General features: G+C 48.8%; 1 protein-coding gene and 1 long non-coding RNA gene across 2 annotated transcripts in view; both read right to left on the bottom strand.

The window, feature by feature from the left end:
• Positions 1-5,172: 5,172 nt before the first annotated feature.
• Positions 5,173-7,028, bottom strand: LOC144139549 (uncharacterized). The gene is made up of 4 exons (XR_013316264.1): positions 6,693-7,028; positions 5,761-5,880; positions 5,459-5,684; positions 5,173-5,389 (listed from the first exon to the last, which is right to left on the bottom strand). It is a non-coding gene; the product is annotated as an uncharacterized LOC144139549 (long non-coding RNA).
• An 8,755-nt stretch (positions 7,029-15,783) lies between these two features.
• Ais (DExD-box helicase 52) overlaps positions 15,784-19,436 on the bottom strand; it is a 59,057-nt gene continuing 55,404 nt past the window's right edge. Inside the window, exon 13 of the mRNA XM_077671405.1 lies at positions 15,784-16,405. Within this exon, the coding sequence (XP_077527531.1) occupies positions 16,288-16,405 (118 nt within the window). The 3' untranslated portion in view covers positions 15,784-16,287. The remainder of the gene's footprint in view (positions 16,406-19,436) is intronic.

The following is a 19,436-nucleotide window of genomic DNA, read 5'->3' as shown; positions in this document are numbered from 1 at the left end:
TTAAACAGGCCAGGCAACAGGACCACTAGGTTACTTCTTGGCGCCGAAAAGGCACTTGTGAAAGTGCATCGAAGCTGATAAAGGCCAGACATCAGTATGCTCGAAATGCTCGAAAGTGGCCATTTTAAAGTGTTTTACTCCCCCCCCCCCTTTTTTTTTTTTTTACTGGCTCACTTGTCTCTAATTTGGCGCCAATGACGCATTTTTAGGAGGCGTTGACATAACTTGCGTAGGCAGCCGATTTGCCCACCGCGCCAAACTGGCACATGCTCGGAGAAAACGACACTCCCTGGGCACGTAACACGAACGCACACTTGAGGACGACGCAAACCTTCGCGGGACAACAAACACCGGTACCGTTCGCCGTCGTCAGAAATTCACCCGTCAAACTGAGACAGATCTCTGAGCACTGCTTGAATGTATCACAAGTAGCGTTGCAATACAGTCACAAAGGCGCCGATACAATTAACTAATATACGTTGAGGGCCAACTACAAATAATTCTTTTCTACCCTGTAGCACCTGTAGCAGCACAAACACGAGGCCTCCAACATTTCCACACAGACGGCTGGCTGAACAGTGAACTGGGCCCTGGCTAAACCGCTGGACGGTATTCCTCCTCTCCCGTTCAGTTGCGTGCGAACTAGAAATAAAAATTGTTGGCACGCGGCGTGCGAACTAAAAATAAAAATTGTTCCCACGTGGCGTGCGAACTAAAAATAAAAATTGTTCCCACGGGGCGTGCGAATAGGGACACCCGCTCGGGCGCTCCGATTGCTGGCAGCGCCCTCTACGCAGCGCTGTGCGTGCATCGTCGGCGCGGACACGCTTCCCCATAGAGAAGGCGCGCGGACGGCAGACTAGCTCATATTTCTAGGGACCATAGTTCAAGCCTCGTGCGGCTTAGTTCAATCTTCGCCATTTTTTATGTGAAGCTTTCTATTCCTCACTGATAACGTCGGCGTTGTGTAGAAAGCACTGCAGGAAAGCAAACTTTACACAGTGAGTTTGCAAAAACGATGATGGTGATAAGCGAATGCACATCAACGGCTCAAGGAAAAATCTTTCCCGTGGTCGGAATTGAGTCTGGGTTTCCCGCGATGTGAAGCCGACGTCTGAGCAATCCGCCTCTTTCATTGCGGTGTGCTGCCACCTAGCGTGCCTAGCGGAAGTTGAAGCTGTAGGGTTTGCCGGCGTTTCCTCCGGCTGCGTTCTCGTTGTATGCACGGCAATCCCACATTACGGCGAGGAGCAGCCGAAGTTTTTCTTCTGTGTTGGTGTTATAACGCCTTAAGACGACAGCCCCTGGTCATCACATAATACCAGGCGGCTTCTTATCACTGAATGAGGGCTAGCAGAGAAATCTCGGACAGATCCGTGTGCCGTCCGAGTAGCAGAGCGAGCAGTACTTGGAGTCGTCTGGCATGAAGTGCGATCGCCAGCTCAACAAAGACCGGCAGTTCGCTGGACACATGTACGATTGGTACACGCGATTCGCATGCGACTGATCGTTACGACTGTCGCCACGACTAGTCGTACGCGTGAATTTGAGACGGCCCGATGCGCGCATGAGATGCGTCGTCGGCGTCGCTCCGCCCACTGTTTTTGCTCCATGGTCAACTACGATGATCGCTGAGCTGAATTTGTAGATTCTGCGCGTTTGTTCGCAAGAAATGGATAAAGCAAGCAATCGTGAAGCGTTTTCTGCCTTCGGAAACAGTCCGCGCACACGCCGGCCGCGCCTGCCAGCTCGGCACACTCAGCGGCTCGAACCGGCGCAGACCACGGTAGCAACCGCGCTTGTCGCTGCTCTTCTGAATCAATCTGATCGCTAAAAAGTTCTACATGCGAGAAAGTAGGTGTTAGTGTGGTGAAAAATTGTGCTAGGGATTGTTGTCAGGGCTTATTTTAAAAGCGGCGATCAGATATATCTGCCGCGATGACCGGTCGCCGCGGCGCGCGGTGCGCCGAGCTGCCGAGAGATGGCGATACCTGCGCGGAAGCATCGAAACAGGCTACGCAGATGTTTCGGTCACCGATCACTCAAACGGCAGTTATAACTTAAATAGAGTTCCACATGCGAGAAAGGGGATGATAGTGTAGTGAAAAGTTGTGTTGCGGATTGTCATTCGCAGTTGCACAGATAGCAGCGATCAAATATCCGCCAGGATGCCGAGCCGACGCGAGCGACGCAAGCCGCCGTAGCCGATCGCGTGCGGCCGACGGGAAGCGATAGAAGCCGACACCGTTCCCTTTTCGGCACTCCGAGTTACAGCGGAACGTAGCACAAGTTGTGGGCATTGTTCCGCGCACAACGAGCACACACAAAAAATCAAACGATGTAAATACAACCACGACCCCTTCCCGCTTGTGCGGGAGCTGTGGGGAATGTCGTCTGCTGCCCCTACTGGACTGCTTAGGGACTTGGCCGCTAGGGGATTGCGCATGCGCAGTGGGGTTGTGAAAGAGGCGGATTGCGCCATTCCGACACTGTTGAATCAGTTGGGATTTTAAATTGTGACTTTGACTTAGGTTGCACGGGAAGAAGCTTCGCGTTTTATTTCTTGAATAGAGGTTTTTTTTTTGGTCAGTTGGATCAATTATTGCTTGGAGTGAATGTTTGTTTTGGGGCATACCTCATAGCCAATGTGAAGGTTATCTCTTAAAACACCCAAATTTTTTTCTCCTTCACGTAACTGCATCATTGCGGTGTCGGTGTCAACAGGGCCGCATTGAAGGTCGCCACAAAACGGAACGATTCAGGTGGTTTATAAACAAGGCGGAGTTAAAACTCCCATGCTGTAAAGAAACAAAGTGATTTGGATTGTGAATTAGTTGTGAGTGAGAGTAAGTGGAGGATGGGAGTAGCGAGTGTGGTTGAGTGGAGGAAGCGAGTGGGGATTGCGAGTGAGTGGGAGTGGTCATTGCAAGTGGTGAGTGCGAGTGCGAGGGAGTGTAAGTGGCGAATGCAAGTGCTGAGTGTGAGCGCAAGTTAGCGCGAGTGGTGACGACGAGTGGCGAGCGTGAGCGCGAGTGAGTGCGAGTGGTGAGGGCGGAGTGGCGAGCGTGAGTGCGAGTGGTAACGAGTGGTGAGCGTGAGCGGGAGTGAGTGCGAGTAGTGAGGCCCAAGGGGCGAGCGTCAGTGCGAGTGGGGAGGGCGGAGTGGTGAGCATGAGTACGAGTGGTGGGGACGAGTGGCGAGCGGGAGCGCGAGTGGGGACGGCGGATGGTCAGCATGAGTGCGAGTGGTGACGACGAGTGGTGAGCGTGAGCGGGAGCGAGTGCGAGTTGTAAGTCCCAAGGGGCTAGCGTGAGCGCGAGTGCGTGCGAGTGGTGAGGGCGGAGTGGCGAGCGTGAGTGCGGGTGGTGACGATGAGTGGTGAGCGTGAGGGCGAGTGGGGAGGACGGAGTGGTGAGCGTGAGTGGTGGGGACGAGTGGCGCGTCTGGGCGCGAGTGGGGAAGGCGGAGTGGTGAGCGTGATTGCGAGTGGTGGCGGATGAATGGCGAGCGTGAGTGCGAGTGACGACGAGTGGTGAGCGTGAGCGCGAGTGGTGGGTACGAGTGGTGAGCGTGGGTGCCAGTGAGTGCGAGTGGTGAGGGCGGAGTGGCGAGCGTGAGCACGAGTGAGTTAGTGAGGGCGGAGCGGCGAGCGTGAGTGCGAGTGGTGGGCGTGAGAGGGATTGAGCGCAAGTAGTGAGGACCAACGGACGAGTGTGAGTGCGAGTGGGGAGGGCGAGCGGCGAGCGTGAGTGCGAGGGGTGACGAGTGGTCAGCATGAGCGCGAGTAAGTCGCGTGGTGAGGGCGGAGTGGCAAGCGTGAGTGCGAGTGGCGACGAGTGGTGAGCGTCAGTGCGAGTGAGTCGAGTGGTGAGGGTGAAGTGGCAATCGTGAGTGCGAGTGGTGACGACGAGTGGTGAGCGTGAGCGAGTTCGAGTGGTGGAAGGAATGGCGAGCGTGAGTCCCAGTGGTGACGACGAGTGGCGTGAGCGCGAGTGCGTGCGAGTGGTGAGGGCGGAGTTTCGAGCGTAAGTGCGAGTTGTGACGATGAGTGGTTAGCGTGAGTGCGAGTGGGGAGGGCGGAGTGGTGAGTGTGAGTGCGAGTGGTGGGGACGAGTGGCGAGCGTGAGCGCGAGTGCGAGTAGTGAGGGCGGAGTGGCGAGCGTGAGTGCCCTGGTAGCACAGAATGTTGCCCGAACATTTCCCCAACGTTTCCCCTTAACGTTGCCAAAACGTGGCTAATGACCGCTTTTTTTAACGTTAGTGCAATGTTTCCCAGAAACATTGCGTCAACATGATATTAGCATTGCTCCAACATGGGGGCAACGTTTGAAGGGTGTTGTTCTAATGTCTGGATAACGTTGTTTCTGACGTTCGCCAACGTTGATCTACTCTTGAAGCAACCTTCCAGCCACGTGCGGGACACATTTGAACAACGTTTATGAGACGTTTTCTTATGACGTTTTAGCAACTTTCAACCTACATTTTCACAACGTTCATACCACATTTAAGCATGTCCCTACACCATTCAGACGTTGTGATAACATTGCTACAATCTTGCAGCAACTTTAGATATACACTTTTAACATGCAGTTAGCATACAAAGAACGTTGCTTCAACGTTGAAGCAATGTTTTTATGAAGTTTCAATAACATTGCTACAATTTTGTGGTAACTTTCCAGCTATATTTTTACAACGTGCGGGTAACATTGAGAAAACGTAGCTTTAATGTTCAAGCGATGCTTCCTACAACGTTACCGCGACTTTACAGATACGTTTTTTCACCACGAGGGCCGCATCCGCGCACTGTTGATATGACGTTCAAGCAATGTTTCTCTTACGAAGCAACAATATTTCAGTAATGCACAGGTAACTTACAGTTACATGTATCTAATATACATGCAACAATAACTAGATGAAAATAATAGAAGTTAACTTTTTCCTAGAGAGACGATTGTTGACTGCATGATAAGCGAGCAGTTCAAACCTCGTCCGCATAAACTCCTGAAAAGTATAATCCGGCATTTTAGATCTGTATATTCATACATTTGATCCCTACACTGACGAACACACACAATTAAGGCAGTCCGGCAAAATAACAAACTAAGAAATGGCAGAATTTTAAAGCAAGGAACATGCAGCTAGCGTAAATAACAACACTGAAACTCTTTAAAATGAAAGGACATGTGCTTTTTATTTTACCATTAACAATCGAGCCGAATACGCATTCTGTTAAAGCCTTGAATTTCGCAAGTACGCTGTTTCAGACGATGTCTTCGTTTTCCTCCTCCGGGGCTCGCTTGTTCTTCTGCGCCTTGACGAGTCAGTTTGATGACATACTTGACAGCCATGAACCCAGTAACACGTAGGGTTGTTACTGCGACGCTTAATTCTGCGAAATGAACAAAAGCTGTAGTTTAGGAGAAGTTGCAAAGTTGTTACAGCATAGACAATGTCTCACCTCTCAGAACACCAGGACTTTTGGTATACAATATGGCCTCATTGATTTTCTTGTACTGGCAGTTCAATTGAGATTTGACAGCCATTCCTGGGAAACAAACAAAAGGGCATTGCTGTAACACATAGGGTGCTCAAAAGCTCACCTGCACTTTGGATGACGTTTGCTGCCAGATGAGCTAGCTTATTCCCGCGTCAATTTTGTGGTGCTGGTAAATCTTAAGGCATTTCTGAAAACAAAACAGAGTCAGAAGGGGTGCAGAAAACTGAAGTGAAGCAAATTTTAGCTAATGGAGAAAACGTTACCTTTAGGAAGGAATACAGCAACACAGGCCGCTTCACTTTCCATTTTGTCTTGCTTGTTTAACTTTTTCTAATGCCTGTGTGGACACGCACATCGCATGAGTGGGTTTAGCTCAAGCATCCCTGGAAAACAGAAAAGGATAAAAATACTTAATTATATAAAATACCTTACAGAAAATTATTTACAGGTCAATTCAGTAATTAACTGAAAAGTCATCAGACAGCGTGCAAGAGAATTTGCAATGAACAAGAGAAGCCCGCAATGAACAAAAATGAGAAAATAGGCAATTGTCAAGAATGGAAGCATTACACAACTAGACAAAATTACGTACAACGGCGTATTTTCTTGGTTGCCTTATTTTACCTTTTGCTCTCGAAAAATGTGCTTAAAACTGGCCTTGAGCTGCTTTTTTTTGCGTATGCCATTTTCTTTATAATTATAAGCATCCGACGTAGACCAGCTTTTCACATGGAAAGTTTGTGAATGCTACAAAGACGTCAGGCGTTGTTTTACATCGTAAGACAGTTAGCATAACCAGATGATAACATATGGCTTAACTGCAACGCTAATTGTGTTCTGGAACAGCATGCCGCTGAAACTCGCGTGAAATTACACATAACAAAGTTAAATTTATGAGTTATATTTTTCGCGCGCGACAGCAGCTGTGGCGAGAAGTAAATTAAAAGCCAATCGTACGTATCAAGGTTCTTGCAGAACCTACACTCGATTTCAGCATCATAACAAAATATTTACTTCTGAGCGGCCACCTGATTTAAGCGCTGAATACATGTTCCACGTTTTACAACCGTACGCATTCGCAAAAGCAAGAAGGATGCTTAGAAGCTAGAAACGGGAGGGCAGCCTTGTTCCCGCTCTTTTACGAAGTAAACTGCATTCGAAAGAACGAGGCGAACTCAGAAAATCGAGCGCTTACCTTCACTGGTCGGTTGCTATGGGCTTTCTGGCCCACAAATATTCGCCGCAACATGCGGCCACACAACAAAATTTCGTATGACATGGTTCCTTCTCCATTCCGTTTGATTGTCAGGATGGCTAGCTGCTCGCACGGCCGCTGGATGAAAGGCGCGTGCGCTCTCATCCAGCGGCCGTGCTGCTCGTTTCTGCAAAAGCGCGCGCTTTTCGTTCACTCTCCCCAACCTAGCGCACCGGCCACGGCTGTCAGGCGCAGAGAGAGAGAGGAACAGGAGGGGTCCGCTCTGCAAGGAACGCGCGCACGTGTGCGCGTGTGAGAGGAGGGTAGGACGTTGGCCAAGGACGTGCGTTTTCTTTTTTGTGTTGTTTTTCTTTTCGGCCCTCCCCAACTACGCGCCGCGGCTTCTAAAACTTCCTTTGCGACACACTCTAGAAGGGACGGGGCGACAACGAAAACAAAATCTAAGGCATGCAGGGAGAAAGGAACGCGCGAGACATCGTGCCTCTTTCAGCACCCTGCCTTTTTCTGGGAACGCCTGGCGCCCTGTATTTCGTTTCGCGCCAAGCAGAACGCGACAAGTGTTCGATGCATTAGAGCCTCTTACGAATAAACATTACAACAGGAAAAATCTGAAGATAGTGTGTGCAATGCTATTGGAACGGAACAAAGGCAAAAATGGGGAAGTTAGTTTTCAGGTTACTTGGAATTCAGGTTCGTTTGTATAATGAGATAAGATCCTTGAAATATGCCAATGAGCTTTCGTACAGGCAGTATCGGCTGGAAAATGGGTGTCAGGGTTAGGTCTTTGTTTTGTTTTATTGTTACAATATGCATGATGGTGCTCTACTTTGGCACTCCAGGTAGGTGAAATGTCTATGGGGAAGTTGAAATATAAGACATGCCCACTTCATGTTGTTTATTTCAAACAAGGGTGCAAGGTGTGGACTAGTCGGAAACGTTCGCTGATCAGAGGGAAGTGACTAAATTTCACACGAAAGGGGCAATTTAAAGAAATGAACTTTGGGTTTGAATCCGTCTTATGAATCAAGTGTAATTGCTGCGGCAATTGGAAGGAAAACACATACGATTGTAATTAGCTGGCGACATGTATGGCTTGCAGTCCCCAGTATGATGCTCAAAAGTTTTTATAGCTTGCATATAAAATTTCCCCAGTAAATTAATTTTTTCAAACAATTATGAGGACCCAGCAACAAGGAAATGTTTGAGCCTTCTGTCTAGATTATTTTTGTCTGATGATATACAGGCGGCGCCATAAAAACAATCCGGCCATGCAAGCTTCAAATGGGCCCTAAATAGGCTGTTTCCAAAGGTCGCCATTTCAATCGCGCAATCGCTAGAATGCCCCTTCATGACAACGTATACCACATATTACACCTAACCAATAAAAACATGAAGTAAAAATTAGGTGTCAGTACTCGTTTAAGGGAGAACGTTAACAGTGCGAGACGCTTGTGAAAACTTAGCAAAATAATAATAATAATACTTTTCTGGGAGACCCGAGCCTGCAAGGGCCAAATGGAACAGGAAGTTTTTCTTGTCGATTCATGATTACCTTTTTATAATACAGCCGTAATCTACTGCCTACGAAAAGCGCGCAATGTTTCAACAATAGGAAAGGAAAGTTGGGATGTCATTTCTGGGTGCTGTTTTCAGGCAGTTATGAAAAAAGCTAGGTGTATCTGCACGAAGCTCTTAAAGATACGGCCAACACATACAATGAAAAGCACGGCGTATACCCGATCAGTTTGTCTTTCCATGTGGTGCACGTTCGCCAAAAGAACACATCTCCATTGTGAAGCGGCCGCGTTAAATTTCGGTATGTACATGGTGAAGTGAGCGGCAATATAGGAAATAGGAAGCCAAGTCGGAGTACAGTAAACTCGATACTATTTGACGATGGCATAAAAAGTTATTTTCTTGTTGTAATTCCAGTTCATTTATTTATTCGGCAAATAATGAGTTCGAAATAACAGACGGCAATGAAACCCAAGTTCTGATTCGTGCCTCACGCATGCACTGACGTCGGAACATGCTGCATGCGCCGTCCCTTTTTTAGCAGGCGCTGTATTCGGTCAGTTTCCTGGATATATGCGGCATACACATGGACAAAAACGCACCCGACCGGCATTTGTAAAAGACTCACGAAAACAGTCCGATAGCTGGCCATACGTGACAACGCACAGTCGAGGGTGAAAGCTGCGCGAGGCTTTATCGGTGCGCAGCAGCTGTGTTTTGCTCCTGAAGTTTAATGATGTGTTAAAATCGCACTAAAATGTCTTATTTGATTGATTATGAGGTTTCACGCGCCGACGCTACACAGGCGATGAGGCGCGCCGTAGTAGAGGGCTCCGGATTAATTTTGACCACCGGGGGGATCTATTTAACGTGCGCCGAAATTTCGAACACACAGGCATTTTCTCGTCTCGCCTCCACACACACAAAAAAGCGGCTGCCGCGGCCTGCCGCGGTCTGGAATCGAACCCGCGTCCTTGGGCTCAGAAGCACAACAGCCACCGGGGTGGGTTCCTAAAATAACTAAATCACACCATAAGATGAGACAATCGGTATACCAATTGTATGAGCGACACGGCCTGCACGAGCTGGTAGGAACCGTTGACAGATTTTTAAGAGCGCATTCGCAAAATGGTGAAGTTGGTTTCGTACATCAGTGAAATTGTGCTTAAAACACGCTATTATTCGGGTGACATTTACACGGATCTTGCGGATGACACTTACACGGATCTGATTTACACCGGATGTATCGATTTGTCAGAGCGTGACTGTCGCGCCTATGGTACAGCGACGCTTCATCGCACACGTTCATAAATTTCACGGGCGCACACGTTCATAAATTTCACGGGGACTGGATTGCACGGAAACGCGTCGATATCCAACAAAAGCGACCGCTTACAGTTATTTAAGTCCAGTCTGTCCTCAAGAAATTCATGTGTCAGATGCACGCCGCCAAGAAATTTTTGCGTGTATACGTCGTACGCGTTACCAAATTTAGGAAAAGTGAATGAAAAAAAGAAAAAAAGCGGAAGAGTATAGAAATAAGGTGCCTCGATCGGTGTTGAGTCATATCTTCAAATCATTGTGGGCAGCTCACCGTAAAAAAGTACACATTTGTTCAGAAACTCCATAAGAAAAGTGCGACTAGCACGACGAGTAGATAATTCATGATTGCTTTTGAAAGTGACTGTTTTTGAGCGACATTACTAAGGCTGAAGTGCAAATGGGACATATAAATGGAGCAGGGGTAAGTAACAAGTAGGGCGCGAAGGGGAATTCAAACTGCTCATCATTGTTTATTGCTAAAAACAAATAACGCGCTGCAAGGATTGGCTTAAACTGAGCAATTGCTATTCCGTAAAAATAAGAGGAAACAGGTAGAATACGGACATTTATATTTAAAGGACTTAATTTATACGATGATTATAATAATTACGCCTGCGTGACTAACAGAGGTTCGATTTCTTCCACGTGGACGAAATCTCCGCGGGCCCGACATGAAGAAATGCCGCGCCAACACGGTCATTGCGGATGACGCGAGAGGCATAGGGCCGCCGCGACGTTGAGGGTCCGTTCGGTGACCAGTTTTTCGAGAGCTCTGTCTCTAAATGATCACACATCGATTTAGGGTGCCCTGCTGTCTGCCTCTGAATAACTTCAAATCTGGTACAGGCACCACCCTTTGTTCCGTTATATTCTCCGGTACGTGCTGCCTTGTCCTGTGGTATATCATCAGCGGATATCAGAGAGGCTACGCCAGATAGGCGATGCCTAGAAGATGGCATCCGTTCACGAGAACAAGATATTGGCCCCTTTGGTGCATGCGGCGAAAACCTCCCGTATTGGGAGAGACCCTCGTCCTGCAGTGGACAGGCTGACGATGGGGATTTCATTTATGTGCGTGCGTCGTGTGCGCGTGTATATGTAAGCGCCGTATTATACGCAGCTACAGTACAGGAGGCGATGGTACAGTGAACTGTGGCTAAGGCGTCCGTTGTGCATAACCTTTTGAACTTTTGTAGGTGACGTAATCCCTCCAAAACATAGGTTAGTGTGGTGTTTCACATAATAAATAAATGAAAGCGGCTATACATTCAACATTCCTCAATATTGCGGCAACCTAGATAAACATGTACACAGGCAATGTTAGTTGGGGTTCTTTTTCGTGAACATTGCTAAATATGTAAAAACCACCCTCCCGAAATTAACGTATCCTGACGTACATGTACTACGTACATCGCCAACATTTAAGTTTGCTGTATGGGATCATTTGAATTTTTAGGCAGCTTATGTAACTCCCCATATGATCGTTTAACATATGACATTTGCCAACATTTGGCAACATTGCTGCAACGCGAAAAAAGCGTCCAAAGGGCAACGTTGCCCATGCATTGTTTTTAAACATTGCATGAATGTATCCGACGTTGGCCCACATTTGGCAACATTGGTGCAACGCAAGAAAACGTGCATGTGGGCAACATTGCCTATGCGCTGTTTGTAAACGTTGCGTGAATGTTGTTGAATGTGTCCAACGTTGGCCCACATTTAGCAACATTGGCGCAACGCAAGAAAACGTGCATATGGGCAACGTTGCCCACATGTTGTTTGTAAACGTTGCGTGAATGTTGTTGAATGGGTCCAACGTTGGACCACATTTGGCAACATTGCTGCAACGTGAAAAAACGTGCATACAGGCAACGTTGCCTACACATTGCTTGTAAACGTTGAGTCAATGTTGCTGAATGTGTCCAACGTTGGCCCACATTCGGCAACATTGTCACCACGTTGTGTAACGTTGCCTAACGTTACGCAACATTGGCAACACGGCAGAAACGTTGCGGCAACAATTTGTGCTACTAGGGTGCGAGTGGTTAGCGCGGGAGGGAGTGCGAGCAGTGAGGCCCAAGGGGCGAGCGTGAGTGCGAGTGGTGAGGGCGGAGTGGTGAGCGTGAGTGCGAGTGGTGGGGACGAGCGGCGAGTGAGTCGAGTGGTGAGGGCGAAGTGGCAATCGTCAGTGCGAGTGGTGACGAGTGGCGAGCGTGAGCGCGAGTGAGTTCGAGTGGTGAGGGCGGAGTGGTTAGCGTGAGTGCGAGTGGTTAGCGCGGGAGGGAGTGCGAGCAGTGAGGCCCAAGGGGCGAGCGTGAGTGCGAGTGGTGAGGGCGGAGTGGTGAGCGTGAGTGCGAGTGGTGGGGACGAGTGGCGAGTGAGTCGAGTGGTGAGGGCGAAGTGGCAATCGTCAGTGCGAGTGGTGACGAGTGGCGAGCGTGAGCGCGAGTGAGTTCGAGTGGTGAGGGCGGAGTGGTTAGCGTGAGTGCGAGTGGTTAGCGCGGGAGGGAGTGCGAGCAGTGAGGCCCAAGGGGCGAGCGTGAGTGCGAGTGGGGAGGGCGGAGTGGTTAGCGTAAGTAAGAGTGGTGAGGGCGGAGTGGCGAGCGTGAGTGCAAGGGAGTGCGTTAGGATAAATATATTTTTTTTGAGTGAGTGAGTGTGAGTGGCATCCAGTTTTGCCGAGCTATGAACGCAGCACTGCCTAGATGTGCTTTTCCAAAGCCCTAAAAATAGCTATTTTCACTCTGTGGAACAAAACTTTCGTCAGCAAGTCCAATGCCTGCTGGCCACTGGGTTCCCAGCATCTCTTTTGCAGGCGTTGGCCGAAACCTTGTCCACAGAATTGAAGCGGAACCAAGCAAAGCCTGAATACGAGCAGACTACGCAGTGAGGTCCAAGTAATGCCCTATTACTACGCAATACCTCATACATGGAATGTTCAGCCAAGAAACATGGCGTTTTTGGCCCTGCATTTCGGCCCATTGCAAGGTGTGCTCACACTCACATTAGGCAGGCCAAGAAAAATTCATGAAAAACACAGCATCAAACCAATTCATTGACTGCGCTCATCGTGTCATTTATTCGACACCACTTTCCCGTTGAGAGGTTTACATTGAGCAAGCAGGCCGGTGTATTAGTGACAAAATTCGTGATCTTTGCATGTCTCAACAATGGCAGGGGTAACAATCTGGAAAAACATGTCCACCAGTGCTGTTGCACCCTGGATCTATGCGTCCATTGTAGGACGAGGCGCGATCAGGAGTGAGAATAGATAAATTTACGTGGGTCGGTCGCCAGATGATCGTGATCAAAGTGATAGTCGCTGAAACGATGACTGGCTGGCTCGTTGGCCGACGCCAGTCTACTCCAAGCAATTGTAAAATATGTACACTTGATTACACTACGTATTTAAAGGCTCATGATCGCATAAAAGAGGTCGGGCAAGACTCGCCGATTCGGGCTCCTCCTTTCCGCAAAACATCAAACTCCTCCGTTTTACCAACTCCTCTGCCCACAACAGGGACGTCACAATTTGAGAGTGAGGATGGCTCATTGATTAGCCCAGTACTGATTGGCCACCGTGACAAAGCTAGGTGGGTTCAAAATAGTCACGTGACCCACCTCTCTCTCTCTCTTGACCCCGTTGGGAATTGTCGCAAGTGGCACGAGCCCTTGGTGGAGGGCCGCCCAACCACTAAAAAATATAAGCATTTTCCCTCCTCCTCTCATACCCGGGGGGGGGGGGGGTGTCCAGCAAAACACAAACATAACACAAATGAAACCTAACCAACTAAAAGCAGACTTATCACCGGCCATCGGTTGTCGGGCGGCTTGTCTTAAAGACTGCCCATACCATGCCGCCTATGGTTGGGGCCTGCGCCGCCAAAATCCCTCTGCTTTGCGATCCCGTTGAGCGCACAACAAAGCCTGGTCACCTACCCATTGGCGCATCCCAGCCACCGAGTCGCCAGGACCAGACGTGGAGCGAATGGAAACTTCGCCCAGTAGCCTTGAGCTGTGTAACCCTGGCAGACAGAACGTCTAGTGACCCCTTCATACTTTTGACCCCTTGACTGACCTCCAGCTCCTGTCCGGTTCGGGAATTCTTGTGGGTAATCGCGGTTGTTAAAATGTCAACAGTCCCCCTCCGCTGGTTTCCCAAACGAACACAAGGACATCCTCCTTCGAAAGCTGACATCGCTTTCAACTATTATGGGCTGACTGACGTGTCTGTATACGTCCTCTCCGGTCCCGCTCGTTGGGTGGATGGCAAACAAAAAAGAAGCCTCCGCGGTTTCTCCTTACGCCCCTCACTCCCAAGTCAGCTCGGCCCGAGCTCGGCCGGCGGGAAAACAAACACAATACATGTAAACACGCTATGCCCACCTAACTAGCAATTTAGTGAGGTGCACGAACTTAAGAGGTTGTCAAAGCCTTTAGAATAAATAAACACAGTGAAAAATGTGAATCCTCTGAGGTAATCACATTGTATACGCCTCGAGCATCGCGATCGCTGCGCCGCCTGCCGCCGCTTCTCCGCGGCGCTTACGAGATGTCCGCTGCGCAGCTGATAGCGGCTCATGCAGTGTTTCGGTTCTCTCTCGCTTCTTATTTCCTTTATCGCCCTCAACATCTGGTTATGGTGATGTCTGTAAGCAAATAGTATGTTTAGGGCACTTCAAAAACAGCTGCGTCCTGATTAGAATGCTCGAACGCCAACAAGAGCTAACCGGGGACGTATAGTACTGCGCGCTTCTGCGCTGCTCTTACGGGTGTCGGCGACGGCAGCCATCACCACTGTAACCTCCGAATATTTCAGGCGCAAGTTAATTCCATTGACGCCTCGTTTAGACCTAATACTGGCGCAATGAGAGGTTGGTTTCGTTTTGCCGCGCGGACAACGAATTCGGCCTTGTTTTGATTGTACACGTCGTAGAAAAATATCATTCGGGGAGGTGATTACCTGATACCTAACAATAACGTGTGCCTTTTATAGAAATAGAGACCACGCGAACATGTTAATTATATTCCAAGTCTGTGGGTCGTTAAATATGTGCCCACTCCCACCTGATAGCACGGACCAAGGAGAGTAATGAAACCACAGAAAAATAAATCTGCCAAGTCCGGAAGCAATATAATAGCTCGTGCGGGAATGAAAAAAAAAAACAGTGCAGTTTCGGAAATCCTAAAGACGTTCGTCTTACAAGCAAGGTTGAACTCATTAGACAAACTAGATGCGAAATGCACTGATATTTTCCAAGGCAGGGAAGGGGAGGAGGAAGCCGCATAAGTATTGTTGTGTACAAATACGGAGCGAAATCAAGGAATGACCGTTTTAGTAATCACACACAGGCTGCGCGTTCACCTTTATTTTGTTTTTCGACTTCGACAGCCGATCACTCGGCGGACACATTTTTTTTAAGCATACAGTAAGGAAGTATGCAGTTCACAAGCGATAAAAGGTGTCGTTGGAAGAGCTCAGGTATCTAAGGCCCTCTGATTTCACTTTTGTGCTAAATTCTGCAGGCTCCCTGTGTCAAATGATGATGTTTCGAAGAAGCGTTTAGTCACGGCAGCGGATATAAGCGGGGGATATATGTAACCGATGACTGTTTGGGAAAGCTCACGCTCACCTCGCGACAAGACGACCCAGCCGTAAATTCTTTGGGCTGACTCCCGCATGTAGTTTTGCGTTATCCATCGTACTTATTGCGTAGAATATCCATGAAATTTATGCCACATTGGCTTGTTCAAGGTAGTGATCAATATCCGAGATATGAAGCGTAACTGGCGGGCTGTCAGTAATGATCGAGTGCTCCGCTAGATTATGAAATCACACGAAACCGATTTACATCGCAGTGTATAGCCGTAGCATGAGCATCTGAACGTACGCTGCTTACGAGGGTAACGTTAGTAAATTTCAGGGCAGTGGAATTGCAATCATCTCTATGCATATATGCCGGTTTCGTGACGCCGGCTTGTGACACACACCTGGCGCTTATGTGGAACGAATGTACCACGTTAAGATCGCGTCAGAAACATTTACACTCTTCTAAATACACCACATTTGCGAACAGAGTGACTGCTCCACATAAATGTGTATTTCCAACGCATACAAACGGAAAATATCAGTCGCCAACGTGTCGCAAAAGCAACGGTGACAGGGGTTAGCAAGCCGGAGACTCCCGCGGCTGCTTTCGAAACGGGCCGCTAGGGGGATTTCAGTGGCGCCCCTACAGGCCGCGCTCGAGGCGTATAAAGGAATAGCCTTTTTGAGCGGAGTAAAGTGACTGCAACACGCGTGAGTTTAATTTGTGCTTCACTTGGCCTTTTTTGTATACCAGTGGGCGAGGCAAAATCTGCACTCATGTCATGAAAAGAACATATGTTTAGTTATGGGAGTTGCGTTTCAATAAAACAATTGTAAGTCCAGTGGTGATCTATGCGTGTTCTTTCTTTGTGCAGCATCTATTGTCACTCTATTGTACGGGTCTACTGTAACGGTTGTCTATTGTACTATTGTAGTGTACTATTGTAGCGTCTACTAGTTGACACCTCAAAAATTAGGTTTTTGTTGAGTTGAAAATATTAATATTGTTTCTCAATTGCCACATTCACGTTAAGCGGTGTGCTCTATTGGAACTTTTGTAGCACCACTGTCAGAAAGGCAATCCCAATGTCGTAGGTAAAAGTGAACGTTTCTATGCAACCATGCCACTTTATTCCCCCACAAAACTCAAGATTTGCCCGCATTCTTCTTGGCATGATGTCTGTTCTTCTTCTTCTTGTTAAAGTCCTGGGGAATCGTGGAGATGGGCTCACGATCGGCCACAGGCTGATGCCTAATGCGCCGCCTGCAACAGTGGAGAAAAAACGCCTAATGATGCACCCGGTTCATTCATTTCATGCACCCTGGAAGACATCACGCAAAAGAAAACATCTCTCTCTGTGTACTTACAATTAACACATAAGTTAAGACCCAGCACTTGTTTCTTGCAATGTTTCATGCCAGGAGGTTTTTTTTTTTTTTTTTCGCATAGCAACTGCTTCTCTTACCCTACAGGTTTTAATAACGGATGCACAGGGTGCCGTAAACTGGGGCCAAACAAACTCGTCGCTGCCGAACATTGGCCGGGTGCTTGTGAAAGTACGTGCTCAGAGCCTTCAAAAGGTGGTGGAACTTTTTCACAAAATGCAGCACTACCTTGCCTAACTTGAGAAGAAATCTTGAAAAGGTTTGCCTGGCTTGGTTTTGCAATGATATACACAGTGTCCCAGGAGAGATGGCCTTTATTGGAAATTTGGTCCTGCCGTCTCACTATATCTACTCACGACCGGCTTCCTAGACAGCGGCCTTCCCATAGTGGCAGCCAACAAAGGGAGCCAGCGTGACAAAAAGTTGTTGGCTAGATACAACGTGCTACATCAGGCGGTGCTAAATTTAATCCCCTACCTCACCAGCCACGCTTCGCTATCACTGCAATTCGCAATTACACCCATAAAATGTAGTAGTCGCACTAATAAATACCGACTATGCTGATCAGAGCCTATAATACCAGCCAGTACAAAGAATTTGCTGTTCACTCTAGACTCGTTTCTCAGTTGTGCAAACATCAATGTACACAAGTAAACCACACTGGTACCATATCGGCCTGCTTAAATAGCATTCAGAAACTACAGTGAGTCCACTTATAACAATCTTGAAGCGCCATGAAAATATTGTTATAACCGGTAACCGGGTTATGCCGAAAAAAAAAAAGAAAACACGGCAAACTAGAGCAGTTAATGTGGGGAACATGATACACAAGAGCACTTAATGAGGACAAAGTTGCTCGCACTTTTCGCTTCACAGCAGGTATAAAACCGTATGCAGTCAGCTTCGACTGCTTACTGGCAATCTTGCTGCCATCTTTTTGCAAAGCGTCTAACTGCTGCGCGTGGAAGGTTTTTCGCAAAGACGAAATCGTGCAGGGAGTATCATTCGTAGCCCTTCCTGATGCGACACAACCTGCATAGGTTCCAGTTCCTCGTCGTCACCACTACTGTCGTCTTCCGCGCCGGTGACCGCAGCGACGATCGCCTCTTCAGTGATATCCTCATTTGTTGCAACTGCGTCGTCGGCGTGCAAGAACTCCTCAAGCCCCGATGCGTCGCCATCCCCATCGTTCACCGGTGACCAAAGTTCGGTCATTTCTGCGTCGGCAGGAGCATCGCGACCTTCCACTTCTGCCTCACTGTAATCCCCAACAACGCCTGCTTGCAGTTTGCGATAGTGGAGGAGCCGACTTCTGCCCATGCCGCAAATGAAGTCCAACGCAGGTCAGCGCTCCCGCGTGGAGATTTCTAGGTTCAGTGCTAGCCTGCTCAAAACACGGCGCCGATACAGTGCCTTGAAGCAAGCAATTACTCCTGCGTGCATGGGTTGCAAGCCTGCAATGTTGTTGGGAGGTAGGGAAAAAAATCCCGCCATCTCCATAAAGTGAATGATGATGAGAGGGGCAAAGCTAAAATGCTTATCGGTAAAACCGTGAAACATTCACCCACACATCATATAAAGACTCGACATGTCAGGCTTTCCACCGCTCCGTTGACAAGCCCGTCGACGACGTCGATGTTTGTGGTGATTATGTAGGGCTTGTTTGGGACAATGAGCATCTCCATGGGTAAGTTGGCGAATTCGGTGTGTGACATTTTAGCCACCTTGGCCGTCGCCTTCTGCAGAGCGTCTTGTGCGTGTACCCCCGGTACGCGTCTTCAGCTCGCAGGCGACAAACGCCAACCTCTTCTTTTTCCTCTCCTCCTTGTTGGGTAGCAATGAACGCGTTGAACGTTATGACCTCTTCGGCCAATCTTTGGTTGGCCAATCCCTAGGGGCATCCTGCCACAATCATCATTAATTTGCCGGATACAGCAGCAACGAGGGACGGGACAGGGCCCGAGCAAGAGGAGCTTCGCCCCTAAAAATCTCCTTTGTTAGACAGCTTCTGGGCGGTTTGGTGGGCGGTGCAGTTGTCGAGCACCAACGCCACCTTCCTGCCTTCACGCTGCATCCTCTCATCGAACTCGACCAGCCATTCACGGAAAACTTCACGTGTCATCCACGCTTTCCAATTGAGATGGTACCAAACCGGTATCCTCGCGGCACCGCGAAAACAGCGGGGATTCCGCGATTTCCATATCACGAAGGCGGGACACTTGTTGCTGCCGTCTATGATTGTGCAGAGAAAAACTGTCACTCGCAGTTTGCTCTGTTTGCCACCCTTACAGGGGTCGTCTTTGAGCACGTGCGTCTTTGAGGGTAGCATCTGAAAAAACAGTCCAGTTTCGTCACCACTGCACAGGTCTTGGTCTGCGTATGCTTCGCCACTTCTGCCGAGCATTGACGCCCAGCGAGCCTGCCTCACCCACGACTGCCTTGTACACAATGCCGTGTCTCTCCTTAAATTGCTGAAGCCAACCACCCCCAGGCTGGAAATAAGTGTTGTGAAGGAGGTATGGGAATCTCTTCGCCTTCTCCAATGAAATGGAGTCTCTGATTGGCAAATTCATAGTGCAAGCGCTAAGAAACCACTGGTACAGTGCCTCTTCCACTTCTTTGTAGGCCCCATGCCTAACGCTCTCGCAGCCGTTGTGCATTGCGTGGCTAGCACCGCTAGCACCGGCATGGCTGTCACTTTCGGCTTGCTTGAGTGCACTGCGGATGATTCAGGATACTGTCGGCTGTGACAGGCTGTACTTGCGCACCAAGCTGCTCACTTCTTCGCCGGTGTTGTGCTCTCTCACAATGCTGGGCTTACTGCCGTCCGCTTCCTCTCCACTGGTGCCTCATTTCCTGGAGGAGGGTCTGCCATCGTGCGTGCAACATGCGTGCGGTGCCAGGAGTAT

The sequence above is a fragment of the Haemaphysalis longicornis genome, unplaced genomic scaffold (assembly GCF_048455015.1).
Source record: "Haemaphysalis longicornis isolate Haplotype H1 unplaced genomic scaffold, Haemaphysalis longicornis Haplotype H1 scaffold_5, whole genome shotgun sequence".
Taxonomy (NCBI): Eukaryota; Metazoa; Arthropoda; class Arachnida; order Ixodida; family Ixodidae; genus Haemaphysalis; species Haemaphysalis longicornis.
Note: the sequence above shows the minus strand (reverse complement) of the source record. Positions and strands in the feature narration are given on the sequence as shown.